Source organism: Cydia fagiglandana, chromosome 24, assembly GCF_963556715.1.
Source record: "Cydia fagiglandana chromosome 24, ilCydFagi1.1, whole genome shotgun sequence".
NCBI classification, from domain to species: domain Eukaryota; kingdom Metazoa; phylum Arthropoda; class Insecta; order Lepidoptera; family Tortricidae; genus Cydia; species Cydia fagiglandana.
Genome location: NC_085955.1, coordinates 7,456,344 through 7,468,074, shown reverse-complemented (window position 1 = coordinate 7,468,074; position 11,731 = coordinate 7,456,344). Strand labels below are relative to the sequence as shown.

The 11,731-nt window shown below is 37.5% G+C and overlaps 1 protein-coding gene across 1 annotated transcript; it reads right to left on the bottom strand.

The window, feature by feature from the left end:
• Positions 1-218: 218 nt before the first annotated feature.
• Positions 219-7,691, bottom strand: LOC134676227 (THAP domain-containing protein 1 B-like). Its single transcript, XM_063534549.1, has 5 exons — positions 7,533-7,691; positions 6,712-6,877; positions 3,037-3,096; positions 2,695-2,772; positions 219-1,897 (listed from the first exon to the last, which is right to left on the bottom strand). The coding sequence occupies exons 1-5, from the start codon at positions 7,601-7,603 to the stop codon at positions 1,436-1,438; spliced, it is 837 nt and encodes a 278-aa protein (XP_063390619.1). The 5' UTR covers positions 7,604-7,691; the 3' UTR covers positions 219-1,435.
• Positions 7,692-11,731: the final 4,040 nt, after the last annotated feature.

Genomic DNA, 11,731 nt, shown 5'->3' with positions numbered 1-11,731 from the left:
AGTCAGAGCCCCACGCGGAGTGCGGAATGTCACTCTCTACAGGGTCTTCAAGCTTCAGAGCCTGGACGAGTTCATCGGGCATCTAGCTCGCAGGATGTTCGAGAGAGCAGACTCGTCCCAGCACCCACTGCTGCAGGGTATAGCCCCCCTCCACGCCCGCCCCCCTGACGCCCGTCGTACACGAGCCCAACCGCGCGAGCTCGTGCCGCCACCAGACCCTTAAGTTCCACAAAGCCGCAGATTGGCCAACATGACCACAAAGCCATGATGGCCAACAAGAAGAAAGGAGAAGAGAAGAAAAGGCCGACACCTTAAATGTCGGCCCCAACAGACCGGGCTGTTGTCACAGCCCGCGAAAGAGCCTGCCAAAATGGGCGAAGCCCAGATATGGCCACCTCACACCCCTCAACAGGGGAGTGCAAGAAGACAAGCGTTCGTTGGGTAGTTGTCGGTTCACCATAATGTACGAGGTTTTTAGGACAACTTGATGATAAGTTATTTCGAAAAAAATGTACTGAGCGGTATTAAAAGAAAAAACACGTGTTTAATATTTTTTCGAGTTCTTTCGGGTGTTTCAATTTGGCCAGTGAATTAAATTTCATCCTGTATATACAGTGGTACAACTAAACGAAATTAATAACTAGCTTAAATCTAAAATAGGCCCCTGAGGCATTGTACCAAGGAACATTTATTTAATTACAAAAATAAGGAATGACTTCCGCTCCTCTACTTCTTCAACATTTATTCTGCAAATACGCCACAGGGGCACTTTTACACGTCAACATTGAATTTACATACAAACAAAAAATAATGACAGTACATCAACAATTTCATAAAATACAACTAACTGCAGTTCAAACTAAGGGCTTGTGCACAAATCACGCGAGGTTCAATAGGGGGAGGGGGGTCACGAAAAAATCACGATAGATCACGCTGGAGGAGGGGGGTATAAAGAAACCTCACGTGTATTTTCTACAGTGAACGAAACTAAGAAAAAAAAAACCTACCACATGAGTAGATACTTTTTCTCGGTTTCGTTAAACATAAATCTTCACACTGCACTTCAAAATAGCGAGTCTATTTAACGGAAATAGAAAAATAAACAAGATTTTCTTTATACAATCCTATTTATTTTAAAATTAGGCCGAATGAAAAAATTTCAAATAAATACACGTGAGGTTGTGTGGGGGGAGGGGGGTAGCCAAAAACCTCACCAAATATCACCAAGGGGCCTCCGGGTCAAAAAGTAGCCGAAAAACACCTCGCGTGATTTGTGCACAACCCCTCACGTATTACAATTTACTTAGAGAGGTATTATATAAAAAATACAGACACGAAAAAACACAGAACATAAATCTATAATATTTAGAGGTGTAAATGTCTCTAGGTGTTAGACGCTCAGAACTATAAGATTTAACAAATTATCCTTAGAGATTTAGGGCACAATTGGTGTGTCGTTAGCCTGAACTTTGTTCCGAAGAACTGCAAACGCTTCATCACAAAGGCCGGGTTCCGCATTTATTTTTTTCCACCTAATTAAAGTCCTTGGATGAGGCAAGCATGTATTGTACGTTTGTCGCACAAAATTGTAGGCCTTCGGCGAAATTAAGTGGAGTGTATGGGCAAATTTTCTAGTTTCCTCTGAATATTGTTTTTCCAAAGGCATGCCTTCACTTTTCAAAATTCGCCTCTTTAAAAAGTCTTTGGGACCCACGCAGGCTTCTAAAACTATAGAGTTCTCGTTGTTGACTAGATTCCTTTCCTGTAGGTCTTTTATAACATTCTGGAACTCTGCAATTTTTTTCCTTTGCAGCCGCAATTTTTCATTTAATCTTTTTACTTTCTTCCTCAAGAAATCACATTTAGCTTCCAGTTTTTTTATTGTATATGCTTCGGCCTGGAAAAAATGATTATAATTTTAATACACTATGTTTCGTATTCGTAGGCGATCACAAAGTTAGAGTTGAATAATTTGTCAATACGTGCTAGAGCTGGGGTACAGTCGCCATCAGATATATCGGAGCGGGCAAGGCGCTCACAAATATCTGAACACGCCTCTATTGTCAGGGCGTTCGAGAGCGGGTTCCGATATCAGTGTTGCCGACTTGGCATAAATGATGCCAGATCTGGCATATTTTCAATCGCTTTCGCACCAAAATTTTCCATTTAGCATCTGGCATATTTTTTAGCATAATTTAGTCGTAAGCCAAGTTTGCACCAACTTGGCAGCAACAATATGCGCCATCGCCTTATGTGGTTCATATTTTTATATGAATTCTGACTTTTGTTGACGGATGGACTCGACGGTCTATATAAAGTTGGTCAAGCAGATCTTGTCAGTAGAAAAAGGCGGCAAATTTGAAAAATGTATGTGTTTTAATTTCAAGTGACACTTTAGCAATTTTTTTAGCATATTTCAAAAATATTTGGGTAATTTCGGCATAATCTAGACATTAGTCTAGCATTTTTTCAAAATCCGAGTTGGCAACACTGTCCGATATATCTGATGGCGACTGTACAGTAAGCATTCGAATGTTTTTCAATATGAGCGTTGCTAACTGGCGCGGACGCGTGCGGTTAGAGTGGCTGCAGTTAGAGGACGCCCTAAGGAAGGTCATGATACACAGCTCCCCCTGGCGACGGCTACCATGACGGCTTGGCATGAGTCAATGACTCATGGTGTAGGATACGTACCGGTAGATTATCCACTCCTGAAGTACTAGTAACGGAAACAAAAGGGCCAGTATACGCGGTAGCCGTCGTCAGGGGGAGCTGTGTATTAAAAAAGTTGTGTTTAAAAACCAGACTTCCATGCTATCACTAAAGAAAGGGGCACTGATTACCAGTTCGCCGGACGATATGGGCCTGTCAGTTAAACGCAAAATGTAGCAGCTCCGAACAACTGACAGTGACAGGCTGATATCGTCCGGCGAACTTGCAATCTGTGGGCCACTTAACTAAAGTAACTATTAACTCTGCGCAGACAAAGTCGCGAGCAAAACTGGTACTGAAATATATCATAAAAAAGTTACTTACTGCTGATGTTGCAACTCCTGAAGTTCCAGAAACAGGAGCAGGATTCAATGCAAGTCCAGTCTTTAGAGGAAGCTACAATTAAAACAAGAAACATTTAGAGCCATGCAAATATATATGTATATGATTCTTTTTTAGGGTTCCCTACCCAAAGGGTAAAACGGGACCCTATTACTAAGACTTCGCTGTCCGTCCGTCCGTCCGTCCGTCCGTCCGTCCGTCTGTCACCAGGCTGTATCTCACGAACCGTGATAGCTATAGACAGTTGAAATTTTCACAGATGATGTATTTCTGTTGCCGCTATAACAACAAATACTAAAAACAGAATAAAATAAAGATTTAAATGGGGCTCCCATACAACAAACGTGATTTTTGACCAAAGTTAAGCAACGTCGTGAGGGGTCAGTACTTGGATGGGTGACCGTTTTTTTTCTGCTTTTTTTTTGCATTATGGTACGGAACCCTTCGTGCGCGCGTCCGACTCGCACTTGCCCGGTTTTTTAATATGAGCGTACCTAACTAGCGCGGGCGCGTACGGTTAGAGTGGTTGCAGTCAGAGGACGCCGTAAGGAGGGTCATGGTGTAGGAATTGTAGGATACGTACCGGTAGATTATCCACTCCTGAAGTACTAGTAACGGAAACAAAAGGGCCAGTATACGCGGCAGCCGTCGTCAGGGGGAGCTGTGTATTAAAAAAGTTGTGTTTAAAAACTATGACTAAAGGGGCCTGCACTGATTACCAGTTCGCCGGACAATATGGGACTGTCAGTTAAAAAAAAATTTGACAGCTCCGAACAACTGACAGTGACAGGCTGATATCGTCCGGTGAACTTGCAATCTGTGGGCCCCTTAACTGAAGTAACTATTAACTCTGCGCAGACAAAGTCGCGAGCAAAACTGGTACTGGAATCATTGTCCAAAAATTGCCAGTCCTTAAATTATCCAGCTATTACCATAGAGAAATATAGTAAGACAAGAGTGCTCACTCCATACATCAGTTTTGGTACCAAAAATATTAGTATTTTCATAGTCAACATCTAGCATCGAGTACCGGAATTATCAGTACTGCTACTTGACAATAGATGTAGCGGCGACCGAAAAGTCTAATGCTCAACAATTCAGCTAATATTATAAATGGATTAACCGGAACTCTATTTTCAACTCCTTCTGCATCTAATATTAGTTGTAAATTGTTGTTCAATACAATTTTCGTTGGTCGCCACTTGAGAGACATCTAGTATCGAGTAGCGGTACTGATAATTCCGCTACTCGATGCTAGATGTTGACTATGAAAATACTAATATTTTTGGTACCAAAACTAATGTATGGAGTGAGCACTCTTGTCTTACTATATTTCTCTATGCTATCCCTGTATAACATAAAGAAGTTACTTACTGGTGATGTTGCAACTCCTGAAGTTCCAGAAACAGGAGCAGGATTCAATGCAGGTCCAGTCTTTAGAGGAAGCTACAATTAAAACAAGAGACATTTAGAAGCATGCAAATATATATGTAAATGATTCTTTTTTTTTAGTTGTAAAATTTTAGTAAATGTGGTGTGTGGTAAAATTTCACCCAGTGTAAAAACCGAAACACTTCAAACGGTAACCAGTAATCAGTGTATTTGCTTTCATAGGTTATTACATAGGTTGGTACATCATATTGGTTCAGCTATGAAACCTGTAGGGCACTGCAATATAACTTAAATATAGCTGATAGATTCATCCAAATCATTAATCAAATTAGCACAGTAGTTTCGACGCTACTGCTGTAGAACAAATATAATTGAGAGAATTCAATTACATATTGGCTAATAGCACAGAATAAATAATAGTACTAGGCACAGAAGACTCACTCGCTAACAAAACGCGTCTGTCACGATCAGCACAGATATGGCCGCTCTAGGTGGCGACAGCGCCACGCGCGGCTTATGGCAAACCTCAAAATTGGGGTCGAACGGATGTACTTTTAGCTACCTGTAGCAAAGCGACGAAATCGCGGAGTGAGCCCTGCCTGCTAATAGTCCGTGGGCAAAAAGAATAGATAGTATAGAGGGGTCCTGTCAAAGTAAATTTTGTAGTCACGGTACATTTACTGCCATCTATCGACACACGATTAAAACTTAAAATAAAATTGAAAATGTATAAATGAATTAAAATATGTTTACGGATATATGATTATTAATTTTTATTGTTCCACAATGACCCATGTTCTTTCACTGATACGTGTTAAAATTGTTAAATATCAAACGGTGTCGCCAACGCCATCTAAACGACAATAGGCCAAAGGTATATGGCGCCATCTATTCGACAGTGACTTTTGCTTGACATCCGAGGCACGTTTTTTTCTTAGACTTTATTTATCTTATACGGAGTTATATATATCTCTGCCGTGGGCCATACTGGAAGTTTCTGGATTCTGAATATTCAGATATATGAGACGACTTATTTTTTCTAAATGGCCAGTCCAGGAATTTTCATTTTACCCTAAGTAATAATTGTGTAAAAAAAAACTTACTACTGGAATTCCAACTTCTAAAGTTCTAGCAGCAGGGATAGTAACTGTAGTGGCGGCTTTCTTGCAAGGCTGGAAAGAGAGTAAAATGAAATAAATAAGCTGCCAAGTGCGAGTCAGGCTCGCGCCCTAAGGGTTCCATACATTACACAATTTTTAAATATTTCTTATGTTAATTTAATTTACATACAGACTTCTTTTTCCTGTAATGTACAGGTAAAGAGCAATTTTCTGCATTTACCCAGCAGTTTCGGAATAAAAGTTCTCTTTTAAATTAAATATATATTTGAGATTTTGACGACCAGTCTGGCCGAGTGTGTAATGACCTTGCCTGTGAAGCCTGGTCCTAGGTTCAAATCCCGGTAAGGGCATTTAATTGTGTGGTGAGCACAGATATTTGTTTGTGAGTCATGGTTGTTTTGTATGTATTTAAGTATTTATATATTGTATATCCGTGTACACGGCGGGAAGAAGTTGATATCTGGTGGGAAAAAATGGAAGAAATTTGAACCTTATGTTATTTTATTTAAAGTTCAAATTTCTTCGATAGAGTATCTTGAGTTATCAACTTCTTCCCGCCATGTACGGATATACATATTCACAACACAAGTCTTCTTGAGCTTACTGTGGGACTTAGTCAATATGTGTAAAAATGTCCTATAATATTTATTTTTTATTGATAAATACGTTTTTTGGACAGAATGGTAGACATGAAAGTGATAAATTTTCCGTCTCCAATTCTCCCTCAATTGCTCAAAGGTTAACTGGAAGAGATCCCTTAAAGGGATAAGTTCGCCTTTGTACTAATGACGAATGTTATTTTTCCTGTTTTGTTTTGTTTTTTGTAAAATAAAGTGTTTTACTACTACTACTAAATTTTTAAATACCATAAATTTTACTATAATAACTACGTAGAATGAGAATGACATGGACCGCAACAAGTCGTAACTAGTACATTAAGTTTACTCGGGTAATTCCGAATGTTCAAAACTGTCGGATAATTCCGAGAAGAGACTTTTATTATGACGGAATTAAGGGTGATTTTCATCTGAATTTCGGAATTATCCGTCATTCGGTATTACCCGAATACACCTTATATTAATAATATTGTAGCAGCAACAAGTATATCAATATAAACTATAAAAGTATATACATTTTAACTTACGAAGGGCACAGCCTCATCTCGTAGTCGGGTCACATCCAAAGTTTTGTTGAAACATTTTTCATCAAAATGTAGCGAGCAAATGAAAGTATCCTTTACTCTTGGCCTTATATTTTCCATTCCAATGGCTTCCAGCCACTTTTTCTTTTTAATTTCATTTCTTGGCAACCTATAAAATATGTTTTAATTATTTAATTAAGATAATTTAGTTGGTTTTTAGCGGGGTAGCATGACAAAATAAGAAAATATAAATAAACAATCATAATAAACCAATAAAATCAAAAAAATATTATTGGAAATGGCCTGTTACACCATCGACGAATTTTTCGATAAAGTGTCATCGATCCACGCACAAAATGTAAATATGTAAATAGTAAAGTCTATGTTTGCAGTAGGTATTTTAGTGAGAAATTTAATTTTGGCTTTTTTTTTTTTGTCGCGATGAAATATTGTTAATATTAAGCTATTAACTAGTTATTGCATTTTTCTGATGTCTACATTGTATGTACTTTGATTTTTAATTTATAATTAATGAATTATGATTGACATTTGTATTCTTGACGTGTAATGAATTATCTTTATCAATAAATATATGAATATGAATATGAATATCAAAGTCGATAAATAATGTGCAACAGTAGCTAAAATGTTAATATTATTTAAGCGTAAAAATATAGTTAAATAAGTCAAATCACTTCATGACCTATAACTGCACATAAGAACTTTGCTATTTATAATGTGAAACATCCTTAAATTTCATAGGAACATACCAATTACTATTAACCAGGAATAACCAATATTTTTTAATGTATATTATAGCATACCTGTGTAAGGTTAAAGATGGCTGATTTGGTGTTTTTCTTATGCCGCACCCTATAACACTACACACTGGCATATTCAATTATTTTCAATCACAAGCAAAATAATTTTAATTTTCACCCACTGAAATATGAAACTTCACCACGGGTTTTTGACAGGACAAGACGTACCGGCTGAACGGCTGAACCATGGCTGACAGTGTTGCCAACTCTGATTTTGAAAAAATGCTAGACTAATGTCTAAATTATGCCAAAATTATGCCAAAGTTTTTTGAAATAAGCTGAATAAAATGCTAAATTGAAACTTGAAATTAGACACTTAAAACACATACATGTTTCAATTTTTCCGCCACTTTTCTACTAACAAGATCTGCTTGACCAGCTTTATATAGTCCGTCGACGTCCATCCGTCCACAAAAGTCAAAATTCTTATGAAAATATGAACCACATAAGGCGATGGCGCATATTGTTGCTGCCAAGTTGGTGCAAACTTGGCTTAGACTAAATTATGCTAAAAAATATGCCAGATGCTAAATGGAAAATTTTGGTGCCAAAGCGAGTGAAAATATGCCAGATCTGGCATCATTTATGCCAAGTTGGCAACACTGATGGCTGAACCATAGATATAATATAATACTGACCATAGATATAATATATATATAGACGGTGTCTCAGCGAGCTGTCACTGTTGCCACTTTTGTTTAGTGTACGATTAACAATGAGGCCCACGTTGCTGTAGCCATGTCGATAAAGTCATATCGATAAACTATCGACATTTCTTGCAATTTTAATTTTACTTCAAAGGCTTAACGATACCTAAAATGACCAAAAACGCTTTTATTCTTTATTGTGGTTATCAGATCACAATTTTATAGTCACGCCCCAGCAGGGAACCAAGGGAAAGTTCAGATATTTAATTAAAATACATAAATACCTCCTAAAACAGGTGTTCCGCAATAATTGAATTATATTATAATATATTCATTATCCATTAGCATTTCAATTATGTTTATGTTTAACGAAGACATTGAAGCTTCAATGAATCGCTATTTCGTTCCGCTGTGTAGCGTTTATCGATATATAACATGATTAAAATCGACTTTTCACATCCCTAAAAGAGCACACATATACGCTTTTACGCAACATACACAAGCTGGGCGCATCAAGAAAGGCAACACTTGATTTGAAGTCCACCTTGTCAACAGTATGGTTGTCCTTTTTTGACAAACGGCATTTTAAAAGAGCGAGGAGAGAGAAATGATACTAGTTGCTGCGTCGTGAAAGAGAACAGAAAAGGTTGGGCCATTGATACTGACAGACTGACAATGACATTAAAGCCCCCCATTCACACTCCAACATTGTAGTACGCCTTGCAGGACTACGGAGCAAGAAAAATATTCTAGCTCACACACGGTAACAACACGGTACTGTTTTGCCGTCCATCATCAGAGTACTGCTTCGTTTCTCACAAGAAGTGTCGGCCTACTTACTCTTGAAAATGTTACGTGCAATAAAAAAAAAGAAAATAGCTCTTCTGCTATGTATTTTCTTGTTATTGGATAAAAAATATAAAAGAGTGTGGGAAAAGAAACTGCTAAAAATTCGCCAGAGAGCGTCATATTTCTTAAGTTTGGTAATAATTGTTGCAATGCCTATTTCTCCATTGTTTGTTGGAGTGATTGGATGATTTTTGGTCCCACAAACCTCGAATTTCTTTATAAATTGAAAAAAAAAAATGGCGCGCACTGTTCTCATACGTCAAACAGGGCAGTCCGCAACGACGACAACCCACACACAATCCTGCGCGGCGGACTACAGCGGTGGGCGGGGCTTGTAGGATTTGTAGGACCCAAGAGGCATCCTAGCTCGGAGTAATTAACAATGGAGCCGCCATTAACAGGCGTTCCCCTCTGTCGAAAATAGGCGGCCAATGGTCAACCACATGTCAACCATATGTATGGACTGACGTTTATCTGACATGACGTACCTATACATTTGAAGTGCCCCTCCCCCGCAAAAAACGGCAGACTATTTTGTACCGAATATTTTAGACATGGCGTCTCCACTGGTTATGTCCTCTAAGCATCCTAGTGTTGTAGGATGGCACGTAGTCAAAGAATATAATACTCACTAGGAGAAGAACGGTAACTCCATACAAAAAAATGTCCCCAACCGTTTATACGTTTATACTACTGGCGCCCTCGATGTGTACCAATGGAACTAAAGTTAACAACCGGTTTAGCCTGGCGGGTATTGGTATTATAGGTATATAGTAATTATGTTGATAAACATATTTGTTATCTTCATATCACGAAATATATGAAAGATGCAAATATTATCCCTTGTTTGTGGTTTGACTATTGATTTAAATAAAAGGCATATTTATGTTTATAACATTGTATTATGTTTTACATATAGAAATATACACTGAAAATTAAACCCTGACAACTTAATAAAAATAGACATTAATAAAGCGTATTCACAAAGTTTTCAGTATTATACAAATAACATTAGGCATGCCTACCTATTACACTTTACACACAGATACACTACACTTTACACACGGCATTTTACACAGATTTCTAACTTGTATTCATACATTTCTTCACGGTTAATTAATACGCTTTCCAGATGCGTTATGACTCGGTTCCTTCTGAACCCACTAAAGCTGTATAAATTTCACTCTGGCTGCTTCAACAGCCGTTGCTCCGCATTTAGCACATTTTCTATGTGCATTGCTGTAATCTATGTAGGTACAGACTTACAGTCTTAAGTGGTTGTACCGCTACGTTGTATTTATTATTTAAAGATTTAATAAATAAAATGTTCGTTATGAACTTTAACCACAGCAGTTGGACAGAGTCATTGACAAATATATTTTTTTATTATGGTGGGTAGACGTACCTACCCTCCATATATTTTATGAACATTGATAAAGACAGTTGGAAGCAAATATTCATTATAAAACTTAATCGCGTGTAATTAAGTTTTAAGCGTTTTAAGTCCCGTTTTATGATTAATTATGTATAAAATTCGTGATAGTTTAAATCAGAGTTGGGAGCAATGTTGCTGTAGAAAAATGTTTTTATTTTTATTACTCGCAACTTTTTCTCGGAGGCCAACGCACACATAGAAGCTTCAGGCGCACACATGCGCAATTATTTGGGGACATAACTTTCTTAGGAAGTGAACAGGCCTTGCACGTAGTCCGCGACCCCCATAGACAACCTACCCAATGAAGCAGACTACAAGGTAGGAGTGTGAATGGGGGACTTAAACATGACGGATTTTCGGCCGCATTATTCTTTAGCTATGTTTATTGTCTATATGTCTATATCTGTGGTCTATATGGTGTCTATGTCAATGTCATTGTTGTTCAAAGAGTATAATAAGTATGTATAGGAAAAGAGAGCCAACTCGCGAGTAAATGTCAAAAAACGTCTACACCAACGCCACAAGCGGATTTTTGTTCAACTAACCTTTACGTATGTGTGCGTGCACAGTGCACACATGCATACAAATAAAAACTATACCATAGGATTTACCGCGAAAAACGAAAATTGAAATGTCGTTATTTGCCTCTCAATCGCTATTTCATGTAAGTGCATATTATGTGCGCGCGAAATAGCGATTAAGAGGCAAATAACGACATTTCAATTTTCGTTTTTCGCGGTAAATCCTATGGTATAGTTTTGAAGCTTCTGTAAAGTGAACTACAATGAGATTAATCCATTTTTTCAGCTAATTGCAAGAAAATCAGGTGAAAAAATTAATACCACTTATATAGTTCACTGTACAGCCAAGGAAAAAAGTGCAATATATAATTCAAAGTCAAACGTAAACTCAAAGACGTTTATTTTACTCATATTAGGTACACATAACATTACATAAAATTTTTTTTGCTTAAACTGTCTCTCAGTGTCGTTTTCTAATAGATAAATTTAAATCTTTAGAGCTCATTCCAATCAATCGTGAAAATGAAAGAAAACATTATTTTCAAGAGATTGGTTAGTATACACATAAATCAGGCGATATCAAAGGATTCTATTACAGAACAAGTCGCAACATTTTTTTAATCTCAGATGTATATGGTATTATTATTTGTAGTCAACTATGTAACTTACTTCAGGAACATAGTTTTTAGGCGGCTAAACTTAAAACTTCTCTATCGTAAAGTTGCTCATTTCACAAGATTATTTTCAGAA

Excerpts from the sequence above, each read along its gene's own strand:
- LOC134676227 (XM_063534549.1), bottom strand. The coding sequence starts at position 7,603 with ATGCCAGTGTGTAGTGTTATAGGGTGCGGCATAAGAAAAACACCAAAT. Across the intron at positions 6,878-7,532 it reads CCATCTTTAACCTTACACAG|GTTGCCAAGAAATGAAATTA; the intron begins GTATGCTATAAT and ends CATATTTTATAG. Across the intron at positions 2,773-3,036 it reads CAGGAGTTGCAACATCAGCA|CTCCCCCTGACGACGGCTAC; the intron begins GTAAGTAACTTT and ends TTTAATACACAG.